The 16262-nt window shown below is 47.7% G+C and overlaps 1 protein-coding gene across 2 annotated transcripts in view; it reads right to left on the bottom strand.

Moving 5' to 3' along the window:
* The window catches only part of ASAP1 (ArfGAP with SH3 domain, ankyrin repeat and PH domain 1), a 347294-nt gene that overhangs the window by 257653 nt on the left and 73379 nt on the right, over positions 1–16262 (bottom strand). For both annotated transcript variants that reach the window (XM_047842304.1, XM_047842303.1), the window contains exon 3: positions 14659–14785. In XM_047842304.1, the coding sequence (XP_047698260.1) occupies positions 14659–14785 (127 nt within the window). The remainder of the gene's footprint in view (positions 1–14658; positions 14786–16262) is intronic.

Raw genomic sequence — 16262 nt, forward strand, 5'->3', positions numbered from 1 at the left:
ACGTGTAAATTACTCGCCAGGGAACCCAGCAAATTCTACCAGAATAGACCTGGACTTGAGGAAGTCCACTCTATGCTGAAATCCCGCTGAGAAAAATGCCCCTGAAAGCCACTTCTCTCAAGCTCCAGGGAGGGAGAGGCCCCACACGTTCAGAGGCAACCTCAGACTTAGGACCAGGACTCTCTGAAACCTTTGGAACTGAGAAAACACCACCCCAGGAAAACATTCATGGTTGACTTCCCAGGTTAGCCCAGGAAAACTGCCTTAGGAACCCGTAAGGTACCAAATGCACATGACAAAGTGATGCGGCTCCCTCGCCAAGGGCCGTCTCAACGACACTTGAAATACAACCTGCCTTTGGAAAAACCACGTGCCAGCTCTCAGAAAAGATGAGTTAATGTGGCTTTTGACACCTTCTCCTCCTCTTGAGTCTCCTTCCCTCAGGCTGCTCTCAAAGCCCTAACCCCAAAGCCCCAGCAGGTTCACCTCACTTCTAGAAGAGCCCCTTCCCCCCCCACCCACCACTTCCCAGCCAAGTGTTATGCAGAAAACAACCCAGTTAGCTCACAACCACGGGTGAATGATGTGGCAACAGCAGGTCTGCAAAAGACACTTACTAGTCCAAAGAAGTTTTTCAGCTGGAGCAAAGTTCCCTGGGGTTAGTAAAGGGAAGTCAAACTGTGGACGTGGCAAAGGAGACAGGAGACCTGTGGCTGGGCGGCAGCCTGGTCAGGAGCAGTCCGCTCTTCCACCCGTGCCCCTCTTTCCACGGTGAATGCTAGCTCTCTATTCCCGAACCCATGAACTCATTTCCGGGTAAGAGAGAATTTCGGCAGAGAGGCTGGAGAGGGCAGAGAAGCCGCCACGAAGGGGTTGGCGGGCTGGCAAGGCAGAGCTGCCCCTTCCCCATGACACTGAGACGGCAGTGGCTCTCAGTCGGCCGCTCCTCTAAGCAGACAGCCTGCGAACACCCACACGGGCTATTTCTCTCCACTGCTCACGGTAACTTCTAGCACACCAACACACAGATGAGGGCAAGAGCACACCCCAAGCCCGACTGTCTCCTTCGGAGAAACGCTTAGGTCAAGGCCTCACTCAAAGCTGTCCCTGTGTGGAGAAAAGCTCTTTTACAGACTCCGCCCAGGCCCAAGGGTGTGACGTGACACAGACCACCTTCCGTGGGGAGCGTGGCAGCACGACGACTGCTTTAGAAACTCACGGACAGACCTGGCTTTGACCCAGCGGTTGTACTTCTAGGACTCTGTCAACACCCGTGCAGATAACCACAGACACATACAAATATCCACTGCTTTCTTTTCAACAGCGGGTCCTCTTTGAGGCAACTGCTGAGCCAACTGTTTAAAACACACAGACTCCTCATTTGGGGCAACTTAAGGGAAGGGGGGAAACAGCATTAATACAATGACATGCCTTAGCAAGTGTTATTGAAGACTTTTCAATGATACAGGAAAATGCTCATGACACGTTCAATGAAAATTAGCTGGATACAGCTGAAATGATAGCAGCGGCCAAATCTAGGTGATGAGGTTACAGGTGACTTTTAAACGTGTATGCTTTCCCTAGTTTTCTACAAAGGGAATGCATTCCTTTTATTCTTCACTATGATAAAACTATTAGCAACAGAAGTATGTCAACAATAGATTGTAGCACATGTTAGATGACACGACAGAGATACAATCAACATTATCCAGACTACAGGAAGCTCTACAGGACAAACAACTCATTTCTGTAACAAAACATTGCAAGGGAAAAAAAGAGGGGTTACTCACAGATTAAAAGAAATTTTAAATGTACACCAATTTCAACGTATACATTTCATTTGGATCTTGATTTGACCAAACTATTTAAAAGCGGGGGGGAGGGGGGAAGTCACTCTGAATACTGAATATTTAATGATCTTGAGAAAATTATCTTTTTTGCAGATGTGATAATGGTAATGTGGTTCTCCCCCTCAGCCTCCTACCCCTTATCTTTTAGGATACTTACAAATAAAACGTATCTAGGACTAATTTAACAATTCGGGGGTGGGGGTAGAGATGAAAACACTGACCAAGAGCAGATCATGGTGAAACAGATAACAGCTACGAAGACAGTTATGTGGAGGTTCCCACCAGCCTCCCTACTTCTGTACAGGTGTAAAAGTAAAAAACAAACAAACAAACTAAAACAGAAACAAAGTAAAAATCTACTTGAAGGACTGAGCTACTAAAGGGAAAAAAAAAAGAACTACAAAAGACGTGTGTGTGTGCACTCAGGGGGGGATCTAATAATCTAACAATGCAAATAATAAAATATATGGTTTTTATTCAAAAGGTATTAAGTTAAAAATTACTTAACAAAACATCTCTTACGATGTAAGTCTGTCTCCTTCAGAAACACGAGGCTGGTAACTGACCTCAGCCTCAGGATGCTTTTTCAGTCTTGTGACCACTGACAAATCATTTTAACTTTTTGAGCCTTAGTTTTCACCTGTCACAAATGAGGAAAAGGGGGTTTTGTTGCCTAACAAAGTGTTGCGTAGATGAAACGAGACAATACATAAGAAAGCATTTGGAAAATCGTTAAGAGTACAAAAATACTGGAGAGTAAACCCAAAGCACAATTGCTCATTAAATCATGATTCACTACTTGCCACTCATAAAGAAAAATCAGAGAGGTCAACTCTTTTTGAAAATACCAATTCTCTCATTAGTCCCTCTGATACCACATCATGAATTGGCTGCCCCCTAGGAGGGATATAAATTACCTAAATTTAAACACCTCCCACTCAAAGGAAACAAATACGGAGTGGAAAATGCTTTCCTTTTCCACTAGCAGAAGCGGGTCTTGTTTGTGTGTGTTTGTTTCCACGAAGAAAGTAAATGCCAACCTGACCAAACGCCATTCCCTCGCACTTCGCAGCTGAATCACAACAAAGTGAGGTTGGCTGGCAAAGAGAAGGTGAGAGCTACAGAGACCTACAGACTTAGGTTTGTCTCCTTGCTCCATCATGCACTAGTTGGACAACATGAAGGTTAAAAAGAATGCACGTAAGGTACCCAGTATAGAGCTGAGACTCGGAAAGTGGGAGCAATCTCTTACTGAAATCACTAACCCAGTGAAAGACTGAAGGCTGCAGACACCAAAATGACAGACCACGAATTCGGCTCAGCATCCAGATGTGCCATAAATACGTGGCACAACCTTCAGGAAATCTGGTAATGGAGGGTTTTTCCAATTGCTCTATGCAATCAGTAAGCATACAACTAAAGTACAGAGGTAGGCAGCAGTATTTGGAAAATCTTCACCAGATCTGCCCTCAACTATTATAAATTGAATGGTTTTAATATAATCTTAACTTTAGTCAAGTTTCTGAGTGCCAACTAAGTTAAAAAAGGGTGGGGGGGGGCAGAGGATCACTGGCCCCAAGGTACTTACAATGTACTAAAAGTAAAAACATGTATGAACCGAAGTACAAAATTTAGTTCATTAGCCAATCAACGACGAGATTGTCCTAAAATCAGTTTCCGGGAAAAAATTCTATTTCTGTGGCCATCCAGTTGGTATTTACCATGTCAGGAAGTTCTTACTCAACTCTAACCTAAATATTTCCTGCTTCAGCTGACACCTATTTCCTGACGGTTCTAGCTCATTAGCATTCCATTCACAACAGAAAGCATTTTTCTTAAGGATGAGTTGGAGGCAGAAAGAGCCTGGATTGGGCTGACTCCTTTCTAAGCTCAGCTCATCAACTGTAAAATGGGGCAACAGCACCCACGCCCGCAGAGTTAGTGGAAGGATGAAACGGAGCAAGGTGATGCGTGTATGGCGTCCAGCACAGCACTGAGCACTGAGAAGCTGCTTCAAACGTAGTGTTCGCAGATTCTGAATTTGTTCAAACTCTTTTTTTTTTTTTAATTTTTTTTTTTTAACGTTTTTATTTATTTTTGAGACAGAGAGAGACAGAGCATGAACGGGGGAGGGGCAAAGAGAGAGGGAGACACAGAATCGGAAGCAGGCTCCAGGCTCTGAGCCATCAGCCCAGAGCCCGACGCGGGGCTCGAACTCCCGGACCGCGAGATCGTGACCTGGCTGAAGTCGGACGCTCAACCGACTGCGCCACCCAGGCGCCCCTGAATTTGTTCAAACTCTTAAACACAAAATGCAGACACCTTGGGAGGGTACCGGCGTTATCTGACTTGGCACCATTTTATTTACTGGGAGGCAGTGCGTTCGCTTGCTCTGCTATGAAAAATATTACCATTATTAAAGCAACAGCAGCTGCTGGGGCAGCAGTGAACGCTTATTTTGATTTGCACTTTGTGGAAATAAGGAGTATCTAATTTTATGTAAGTGCTATTAATGTGAATAAACATTACAAAGAAAAGGAAACGGGCTTCATAAAAAAAAAAAAAGATTAATGAAACATAAAGGAAGACTCCCCACATTTCAAAACAATGCAGATGCTCAAATTTTATCTTGTGTGTAACTGGTCAGTGAAGAAGCCACTTAATGGAAGGAAAGCTGTCAGCCGAATCAGACCTTTATGCAATTCTGTTACTTAATGCCAGGAGCAGGCCAATCAAACCAGAAAGTCTCCCCAACAGAACCTAGCGGCCCTGCGGTCTTACATCCATCCTGGGTATCTATGAAGGATTATTTTTTGAGCACCCATGTCATCACTGTGGATTTAACCAGCAATGGGGTGTTTCTTCTCTGCCCACACCCTGGGTGGAATGTTGGTCTTTCTTGACCACATCAGGAAAGCTACAACTAGGCAGCACAGTACTCTGACCACAGCCCTTCAAAATGTCCCGAATGAATACACTGCAGAAGGGTCAAGGGGAGGTGAGACTTGCAGAGGGAAGGGCAGAGAAGTAAACACCTTCCAAGTGCCACTGGGTGCCAGGCATGTAGCTGCCTTACCTTCCCCACTGGTTCTCTCCATAACCCTGGGAGGTACCGTGGTCCCCATTTTGCTCTCACGCCAATAAAGGACGAAGACGTGGGGCTAGAAGATCCAGGCCCTAGTCCAGACTTTGATGTGTGGTCTGGGTATACAGACCCTCTTCCCTTCTCTGATGATCAGCATCACACCGGGTCCTTGACGAAGGCCAGGGCTCAGGCCCACCCATCAGGTAACCCCAGCAACCTAGCCAAAGCCGACTGGACTAGTGTTGGTGTCCTGACCCAAGCTGGGCCAATCCAATCCTGCCTCACAGACACGTGAATCAGGCACCATGACTCAGCTGACACGGGGGTGGGAGGCACTAGAGGGAGGGAGCAGGTAGGGCCAGGGCTGCTGTCCTCTGCCATTTGTCCCGAAGAAAATATCCACACTGCCTACCGTTCTTGCCCCTCATGTCCAGGAAACAGCCCTAAAGCAAATCCTCATTTTGCTTGAACTAGCCGTATTTTGTTTTGTTGGGGGGAGGTGGAATCTGTCACTTACAACAAAAGAGCCTAACTTCATCACCCACAGAAAAGAGGAATTGAACCAGATGGTCTCTAAAGCCCTTTTCCAACTCTGTCAAGTTGATTTCATAATACAGTCATCAGGTCAGGTGCTATGCTGGGCACTGGGGACACGGCCATCCTTGCCCTCGCCCCTGAGCACAATGCTATGGAAACACAAGGTATCCAGGTTGTATTAATAATAAAAGGGCTTGGAAGAGCTTATACTCTTACCCACCCAGAGCACATGTGGCAGCAAAAGGGACGATCTAGCTTGACTTAGCCACCTCTGCTTTCTTTACTAGTTGGTACAAAATGCAATCGTCTTTTGGGCTTCACCTTGCTGGTGCATGAGGTTCTGGTTTTGTTTTTCCAGTTTCTGGGTGGCTACATTGGGTGCTCTTATCAAGGGGACATATATTCCAGTTCTCTGGGGAAAATTACACCATAGCCCCAGCATTAAAATTCAGTTCTTACGTAAGTGACCACAAACAGCATCACGACACAGCATTGCTCAGAATGTGCTCTGAGCTGGAAGAGCCTACTGGAACTCTCAGATTCCATGAAGACCAAGTGGGGTCAAGTGCCTCCAGGACCGACCAAACCCCTGCCCCACAAATAATTAAAACTCATTTTACTGACACTGAAAAGAAGTTATGAGACACACAGAAATGTAAATTTGAGGCTAAGTCCTTTTCCCTTTAAGGCGCCTGCCTCCAAACCAAAATAGAATTCCTTGTGGTCTCTGTGCTTCGGGCTGTAATCAGTAAAGCACACAACAGAGCTGCCACCAGGGCCAAGGCATAAATGCTTCCCCCAGCACCTCCCCACAAATGACCAAAATCAAATACTTGCTTTACTGTATAACAGAGAAAGTGGCTCATTACCCCAGAGTCCCAGCCCAAATCAAAGGGGGCAGCACGGTCATCGCTTAGGTGCACCAATGGAGGGACACGGTGTGTGTGTGTGGGGGGGGGGGGGGGGGGGGGAATAGAACCAGCAGTGACAAAGGGAGCACAGATGGGGTGCCTGCACCAGCAGAGCCCACGGGGTGGGCCTGGGTCAGAGAAGGCAGCACCGCTCAGTGGTTCCCTTCAGACAAGCACCACCAAGAGCAGAGGACAGAGGAAAACTGAGCTGTCAGTCTGTTTCAGGTCAAACTGGCTTTGACCATGATCCCCAACAGTCATAGTGCTGGTGCTGCCCCAGTCCTCCTTCTGGCCTCATCTACACTTCCACCACCCAGGTCCCGGAAGGCACACGGCTGGCCCTGCTGTCTGACCTCTTCGCCCACCCTCCTGAAATTGGTCGACCACATCTTGTCCTCTCAGGTACACATTCAAGGGTCTAATCCAACAATAATAACCTGCAACAGCAGGAGGATGGTAAGAACAATTATTTCTAGAGCACCTGTCATGGCAGGCCCTGTTCTGAGCACTTTACATACAGAGACTCACTGAGAGGTAGGTACTGTTCCCCAGGAGGAAACTAAGACACCGTAAGGTTCAGGAACCTGCTGGACACGGACTATAAGAGAACAGGGCTGCAAGGAACCCAGGTAAGGGAACCCAAGGGATGCCACTGGTGCAGAGTGGAGAGAACTCTGCCCACCTCCCTAGCAAGATACGCCTCTCACGTCCTTCCTCCCTGCCCTACAGAAGACTGACTAAATGGTCAGACCCTGACATCCATCAGGCCATATATTACCAGTAATGCAGTCACGTAAGGAGTGACTTGTCCTTGAACACTCAAAACAACGCCATTTATTCATCAAATGAGGAAACGGAGGCTCAGACGCAAAGTGGTCTCCACTGCATCACTTACTCATGTGGGAATGGCTAAGGCCAAGGTCTGGCTCTAGTCACCAAATGACTAGGTTACATAAATGGAAACCACCTCTCTGGTGGCTCCCCTGACTCACAGACATAAAGACAAAAGTCTGGATAATGCTGGAACATCCAGGACCAAAAAGCTTCTGATGAAAGTTGCTTAACCCAGCATCAGGGAGGACTGCTGTGGCCTTACAGTGTATCTTGTGAGACCAAAATTTACACCAGCAGACTGGCTAGCAAGACCAGGTTTCTAAATTCAGGTTTACTCTCCACTCCTCTGACCTGGAAGCAAGGTCTAGAGACACAGCCACCACCATGCACAAACAGCTTCCATAGCCCTTTTGGAAAGCACACTGCAAAGGGCCCGGGCTGGAAGGTGGGAGATCTGAATTCAAATCTCTGCTCAATTTCTTCCCATTTTAGGCTTCAGTCTCCACAGCGGGACTAAACTAGGCCTAAGTGGGTCCTCATCCCTCGCGAGCTTTCTCCAGTGAGGTTACAAAACTCGAAGGTTCTTCTAGCAAACCAATCACAGGAATGAAATCATATTTTGCTTCGCAATATTAGGAATTTCTAACAAGCAATCGAAGCACTGGTCAGCAGAAGATAATCAGTGCCACACCACTGAGCTGATATATTTCAGCCCAAATCAAAGATAGTTGGGGTGCCCAGGTGGCTTAGTCATTTGAAGATCTGACTCTTGATTTCTGCTCAGGTCATGATCTTAGAGTCCGTGGGTTTGAGACCCGTGTCAAGCTCAGCACTGACAACACAGAGCCTGCTTGGGATTCTCTGTCTCCCTCTCTCTGACCCTCCCTCCCCCATCTAAATAAATGAACTTAAAAAAAAGTGGTTAAGATGGAAAAATTAAAAAAAAAAAAAAAGACAGTTGGCACAAGAGGTAGGCTGAACCACGTTATTAAGGCATCTATTAATTTTTCTGAAAAACTGCCAAGTGATTATTAGACTCCCATCACCACTTTCCTGGGCCCCTCAGAGATCAGGGTCCTAGGCTGGGAAGTCCCAGACTGGACTTGCTCCAAGCTCCATGACGCTCTGATGTCTAGTGTTTCGCAGCACCCACCAAACAGGCAGGGCTACGGATGACCAAGAAGCCAGGGGCAGGCGGCCAGACTCCTACAGCAATCCCAACCAAGGGCAGCGGGTCTTTGGCCAGAGCTCTGGGCTGCTTGCAGGCAAAGACAAAGTGGTCAACAGATCCAGAGCAAGTATTCCAGGGGGAGCTGGAAGCCTCCGGGTCCTTTCCACTTCTGCTGAGTCAGGGGGGTGCTACGGGTAGCCCCATCTCTACCTACAAATGGCAGAGATTCCCAGAGAGATCCAACAAGAGATCTTTGAAGAACAGAGAAAAGGAACGGTCTTTCCCTTTTTTCTTCTCTACCCCAAACCCTTGATCTCTGGCACTAGCTATCAAGTGGGAATAAAAATCGGTAGATGTCTTTTTTATGGGCTCTGAAAGACAAAAAAACAAAACAAACCAACCGTCAAACAAGAGGCACAAAAGACAGTGAAGTACAGAAGAAACAAAGGCAGTGATCCTGCATTCGGAGCCCAAGTCTATCAATTACTACAAGTGTCACTTTGGTCAAGTAACTTACCTCACTGAGCCTTACTTTACTCATATGTAAAAGAATGATAGGGATGCTACCACAAAGGGGTTTTAGTAGACCGTACACATGGAAAATGTGTTTAAACTCTAAAGATGTACATGAAAGGCAAACAACATTAGTTTGGAACACGTGGCTAACAGTTTGAGCCTTATTTTAGAAAAAGCACGAGTTCTGGTACATAAAGCAAGTTTTGGGCTCTCTTGGCTTCTGCAAGAAAATAAATGTATTCCTTGCTCACTGACCTTTGCTGCTTATGTCCAAAGAAAACTCACCCTCAGTACCCCTGAACAGGATCAGAAGGCTGGACCACCGAGCCCGGAATTTTGTGTAAGATAGCAACATCAAGAGAAGATTAACTCAGTTTTTGTGGTTTTATCCTCAAGAGATCAGAAAGAAAAAAAAGCATATGATATATGTATTATACATATTATATATGTACGTATATATACGTATGTAAAATATTTATATAAATCATACAAATATATATTATATACATACACGTATTTTTTTTTTTTTTAACCTCAATCAATGCACAGGACCAACCCTGGTTTTATCTAAACCCTGCCTGAGATTTACCTTTCTTTAAGACCACAACCAACTTGGGGCACCTGGGTGGCTCAGTTGGTTAAGTGTCCAACTTTGGCTCAGGTCATGATCTCACAGCTTATGAGTTCAAGCCCCGCATCAGGCTCTGTGCTGACAGCTCAGAGCCTGGAGCCTGCCTCAGATTCTGTGTCTCCCTCTCTCTCTGCTCCTCCCCTGCTCATGCTCTGTCTCTGTCTCAAAAATAAATAAACATTAAAAAAAAAAATTAAAAAAAAAAAAAAAAAAGACCACAACCAACTTTAGCAGCTGCTGTATAAACTAACACTTGATGCTAAGTTTATCGGCTTTCAAAATTTAAGAGAAGTAAAGCAACTTCATTCTAGCACTTGGAGCTGATGAAGAAGGTCAGACTTCAAGCCCTGGCCACAGAGGCCCTATGTGTGAGACCCCACGGATAACACTGGAGGACCTAAAAGCGTTTATCAAAGACTAATGACCTCTCGTCATCCACAAAGCAGATGATGCCCAAATGAACATGGATAAAAAACCAAAACTTTCTTGGAGAGCAAAGAAACACACACCGATGACATCTGACTAGCACGCAAGGGGGTGCTACATGTAGAAGCAGGATTTGTGCCCAAATCCACTACTTACTGTGTGTGTGCCCTTGGGCAAAAGAGTCACTGTTGGAAGATGGGGTCAATGATAACAGCAGGGCACATGTAAGCATTAAGTAATAGTATGCATGGGGTTCCCACATAGTAGGAACGCTAATAACTGGTAACTATAGTCACTATGGAAGAAGCTTGGATAATGGATCTACGTTCCACACCTTCACTCATTTCTTCAAACATTTCTGTGGCTTCAGAAAGAACTAAACACATCTCGTGTGTTAAAACAAGCTAACTTCTAGTGCAAGACCCACATTTGTCAGGCCCCATAAGAAAACTTTTAGACTATGCACTTCATGAGGGCAGGGATGATCACCTTAGTATCCCTAGGGCCTAACACACTGCTGGGCACCGGACAACCTGTGTACTGAATGGATGGTACTTTGAGTGATTCAGCTTGCATTGCTGGGGTGAACATCCTATATCATTTCCCCCACCTGTGAACTGCCCCCTCCTACTCGATTAAGAACGATAACCTTATTTACCTCTTTCTCAAAGACCATTAGTTTCTCCATAACACAATCCAGACAACTCCAATATCTCAGCTAGACTGAGCAAAATGATTTGCGCTCCCCAGAAATGCTTTGAGTGAATGCTGTTCCCAGACTACGCCCAAGTAAGTTACCACATCTGAATCTGAAAAACCATACCCAAGTCTCTAAAAGCACAGGGGGAAAAAAAAAAAAAAAAAGTAATGTATTTAAGTATTACTATTAAGAACTCTCTGGAATGTGAACATGAAAAAAACCTAAGGCACTTAGGAACTTAGGCACCTCAGTTTCAGAAGATCAAAATCAGAAGGTACAACGAAAGTGAAGCCTCGTACATTCTCTACAAAGCCAATGAACTATATCTTTGCAGATATTTAGAATATCTATCTTATAATTGTTTAAGGATTTCCTAACTCTATTTACTTACTAGCCATTTGACCTTGGGGACAAATCACTTCATCTCTCTAGGCCTTAATTTTCTTCTCTGTAAAATGGGACACAAGTGTCCCTCTTCCATAAAACTCAAATGAGGCTCAAAAGTTCAATAAATGGGCAGAACATGTCCCCTCCATCATCACAAAAGATAAAGTGCTGCCCCAATATTAAATAACCAAGAGGACCTTCATTTATCATGTCGAATCTCCCTTTCACCAAGCACTAAGTATTGACCAGTCTAAGCCTTTAAATGGAGAGCGTCTCCTATTGTCTCCCCCCTCAGTGGTCCTGGAATGCCGGCTTCCCTTCCTTTCTCAGCAAAACTGTCTTCTCCTAGTAATTTACTCATAATTTCCAAATGGTCACGAGTAAAATGGCACACGTCACTGTGCTCTGCTGAATAAGCAAAACACTGTCTTTTTGCCTGGAAAACACTCAGACATCAGGATGAAACCCGGGCAGCTAATCCATGCCTGCCTCCCAAAGGCAGACACGCATTGTGTTCCGTTAACTCCCATGGTCAAGTGGGACCCTTTGCCCCCCAAAGGTGAGGGAGCAAACTCTTCGCTTCTTTTCACTACGTATTTCTGACCCATTTCCTAGAGGGCTCATCACAGAGAGATTTAAATAAAAGCACCAATATCTAGATGCAAAGCCCAGCACAGGCTTTGCCAACAGGACATACCAAAAGGGGGAATGTGGGTTAATTTAGGGTTCCAAGCTTAGGGAGCTATAGTTTTTTAGTTGAGACTTCTGTAGGTTGATTAGAAACCTAAAGAGCAAAAAAAAAAAAAAAAAAAAAAAAAAAAAAAAAAAAAAAAAAAAAAAATTGTAAATAAACAGGAAGGCATTTAAGAACTAGAACGACATTTTTAAAAAAGAATTCCAAACTACCCAAATGAATTCTATTCCTAAGTTTCCACATCACCAAAAAAGTACCCAAAAGTCCTATTCCTAAGAATAACCACAAAGGAACACAAACAGCACTCTTAAAGTTTCCAACTATCTCACTTTGAAGCATACGTCAACAAGATTTTGTGGTTTGCCCCCAAAACTTTTTCTTACATTTTCAGAGTAATAGCCTTATGCCCCATATTTTTTAAGAACTGAATTCTGATCCTTTAAAGACATTTGCAATAATGTGCCCCTTCCTTATATGCAAACTTAGGGGAAAAAATAAAAATTCAACTGTGCTGCTTATCAGTAAGAAACTAATACCGGGTATATTTCATTGATGCAAACGGCAGTTCCTCATGAGTCCCACTTCATGACACGTGATTCAAGAGTTAAAAGACGCAGACGGGGGCAATGACTTCTTGACCAGCACCATGGTGAAGTTCGGCAAAAGAATTACAAAACGATTGTGGCATTCTGACTGAAACGTTTACTGTCATATTTTTGAGAACGTGGGTATTACCAGCGTACTCTCACATGACACTTTTGAACTTCTAGCCTGATTCGGATTCCTTCTGAAATTCATGGTGACCGCATTTGTATTATGATTAGATCTATTTTTCTACCTGACCTTGCAAAACAGTATTCGTTAAAAAGAAAGAAAAAAAAGTGTTTGTTGTATTCACTTTTAAACATAGTTACCTTACCTCACACTAACATCAAGAGCAGCTGCATATAATTCACATTAACCCTATCTTCTCCTATTGCTGCAACATACATGGGTACACCCCCCCAAACAGCATTGTCAACTACTTCTCTTATCACACCCCACACAAACAGAATACAGTAACGCTATCTGAATGTGCAGAAATGGAAACTTAAAATAACTCACTGCTCTATTAGAAGACACTGAAAAATTTATCTAGACGGAAAATAACCACTCAGTCTGATCGATGTCCCATCCTTCAGAAGGCATAAAGGATGCAAAATGCCCCTGTATCAGCATGTTCCAATTTATCACAATTAAATGAAGGACAGACCCATCATGGGGTTGAATGCCCTGCAACTCCGTTTATTCCCAGACACTAGACGTCAGGCTAGTGCAACAGACTGCTGACAAGTCACAACGCCAAAAAAAAAAAAAAAAAAAAAAAAAAAAAAGTAAAATCCATTTACCTCTGTCTAGGTTTCAAACAAACTTAGGTAGGTGGTATTATTTCTCCCAATAAATTTCAAAATTCAGTTCAATGACCCAACATTCACTTCACAGAGAACTCTAGAAGCATCCTTGACTGGCATCAAACGTTCAGACTAACTCACTGCACCAGGCAGGCACGAGAGGACCCAGCACAGAAAGAAATCTCTTTCCTTCTAAAATTTAGGACCTTGTGCTTCAGCGCGCCAGTTCTGAACTTAACCTGGCCTTTTCAAAGTAGCAAACCTTTTCAAAGTAGCAAAGCCTGTACAAGGGCAGTTTGCCCACATTAGCCCAAGCTTCTAAATATGACAGAAGGGCTGGCTGTGGTAAGCTTATATCAGAGAGTTCCCCAAACCTCAAATAAACCAACCACAAGATAATCCACCCCAGGAAAACGATCTGCCTTCCTAGGTTCCCCCAATGCTGTCTTTTCCTGTTGAAATAGGCTTGGCTGGTTGGAGGGGAGTGGTGCTTTATGGCACTTGCAGATGGTGCAGAGTTCCAGGACAAATGTCCTATTTTTATTGAGGTTCAGAGGCTTCTGCGGCTCTTGGGCTTGCGGGTTCCTCCCTACCTACCCACTGTGCCCTATCACTCATTCACTTCAATTTTAAAGGAAATGGCTCTGTCCTTGGCCCTGCCCAGGACACCCACAATGCCTCCCTGGAGGGTCTAGATAAGCTGAGCTGTTCTTCTGCAGTCTCCGGGCCCCCCTTTCTCCCGTTCTGGCCAGCTCTTCCCGGCAGCCTCAGGTCTCCCTTCGCAGCTTATGAGTGCCCTGCGGGCAAGTCCTGCTGGCGCAGCAGCCTTGACAAAACCAAACCCTCGGGTGAAGGGAGCCCGGTGGGGACCTGTCTGCACAGATCTCTCTTTCCACCCAGGGTTTAGGAGATTGAATGGGTTGGAATCCTGGGGTGGAGGCAATCTCAGCCTGAGTTTCCCCTCATTCCGTTGGGGTTTTTCCACCGGCCCTTGCCTGTGCAGCTAAGCCTGCCTGGCTGAGCCGTGCCCTGGACAGGGGCATCCACTGACCATCTCCCAGTCCCTTGCTGGTGACCTTGGCCACGTTGCTTGGCCTCCCTCTGCCCTCTTGCCTGACACCACCCACTTCGCGGGTTACAACAGGGTCAGAAGGATGCGGAAAGCGCCTAGCAGACTGTATGGCACCCGTGAAGGATCCAAGACAGGGAGAGGACTTCCCTCTTCTTTTTTCTAGAGGTGTCAGGAGCTCGCTCAGTCCTCTCCCCACCTCTAGCCCTCTCCCACCTTCAGCCCCGAGGGGTGGGCGCCCCGAAAAATGGGGCAGGGGGCTGCACATCTTTAACTCCCCTCTTCACCTGGAGTGGGGGTGGGGGGGTTCCGGAGGGGGTGTGGCGGCTGCCCCGGCCCCCAACATCCCCTTCCTCCCTGCTCAGAAATCAAACCGATCCGACTGCGAGCGGGGGCAGCGAGGCTTCCCGGCCGGCGGGCCGGGGTCCCCGGTGGGGCGCGCCGGCCTCGACCTACCTCCTCCAGCAGCGTGACGGTGTTCCTGCAGTTGTGCAGCCGCGTGGTGAAGCTGGACGTGGTGGGCGAGTTGTAGTCCTCGGTGGTCTCGGCGATGAACTCGGAGACGGAGATCTGGTCCGGCATCCTGCCGGGGGGGCGAGACACAAGCGGGGGCGGGGAGTGAGTCACGGCGCAGGCTCCCGGGGCCGCGGGCCGCCCGGCAGCTCATGAACGCCCCGCGCAGCCCGCCACCCGGCGCCCGGCCTGGCGCGGCTCCCGTGCCCGGCGGCGGCGGCGGCGGGAGAAAGAGCGGGCGGAGCGGGCGGCGGCGGCGCTCGGCGCGGGGCCCTTCAAACTCCGAGCCGCGCGCGAGGCTGAGGGCTCTCTGGGACCCGCCTCCCTGTGCTCATGCCGGCGGCGGGGGAGGGGGCGCGGCGCTACGAGGGGGCTCGGGCCGGCCGGCGCTGCCTCCTGAGACGCTCTGACAGGCGGCGGCGAGGACACCGACTGACTGAGCGCACACTCCCGCGGGCGGGCGGGCGGGCGGGCTGGCGGCGGGCAGGCGGCGCTCCCGCTACAGTCACGGGGACAAACAAGGAAGTGCTCTGCGCACGCGCCACCGCCCCCCCCCCGCCCCGCCCCGCCCCCGGCCGCCCGCGCCCCGCCTCCACCCGCGCGCCGTCTCCGCCTCCGTCCCCGCCCCCGCCGGCGCACCGCCTCCCGGGCCGCGTTCCGATGCGGGCGCCAGGGTGGGGGGCCGCGGGGCTTGCGGGGCCCCGGAAGCCAGCTTCCCGGCGCCGCCCCCGGAGCGGTTACTTCAGCAAGCTCGTTACGCCAGCGTTCTGCGAGAAGAGGGACCAAAAAAAGTTGCGCGCGTTCTTTTTTAGTCCCGAGTGGGTGCAGGAAGCGAGGCCGCGAGAGCCGCCTCCTGCTGCGAGGGCCGCAGGCCGAGCGAAAAGGGTGCGGGCGCAGGGTCGGCCCCGGGGCCCGGAGCGAGGAGCCGCCCGGCGCCCCGGCTTGCAACCGCGCTCTCGCTGGGCTCCCGCCCAAGGTCTCCGTGCAGGGTGCTCCCCGCCGTTGGAAGGCGAGTTCTGTGCGGTTTGCTTGGGTTGCTAAAATGCTAAGACAAATGAAAGGATTTTTGCTTTTGTACAATTTTCTAATCTTCCATTTGCACTATAATTTTTTTTTTCTTAACCCGCAGGACACATGAGGGTCAGGAGTGCAAAAGGCATTTCTGGAGGTGCAAATGGCTTACAACGCTCAGCAGATGCCAAATTTCAGCGGAGAAAGCACCAACAGATTGCTCATTCCCTGGTCCCGGCAGATGGCTATTTTAACTAGCTCAATCTACTTAGGCCAAAGAATCCATTTAATTTCTCACCACTGATTGCGGATAAAATTGGTTTAAAAAAAAAGAAAAGAAGAAAGCCAGGCCCTTGGGAAACTTCCCACGGATCGGTTCCTGTAATTGGACTCAACAGGAGCAGCCTTAGAAAGTCATCTCCAAATGCGCCCCCTTAGGGCGGAAGGTTGGCCCTGTGGCCTCCCCTAAGATCGGGTTTCTGCCATCTTGTATGGTTAAGTAGTCCCTGGTCCTTACCCACAACTACAATGGCGGG

This window comes from Prionailurus viverrinus, chromosome F2 (assembly GCF_022837055.1).
Source record: "Prionailurus viverrinus isolate Anna chromosome F2, UM_Priviv_1.0, whole genome shotgun sequence".
Classification (NCBI taxonomy): Eukaryota; Metazoa; Chordata; class Mammalia; order Carnivora; family Felidae; genus Prionailurus; species Prionailurus viverrinus.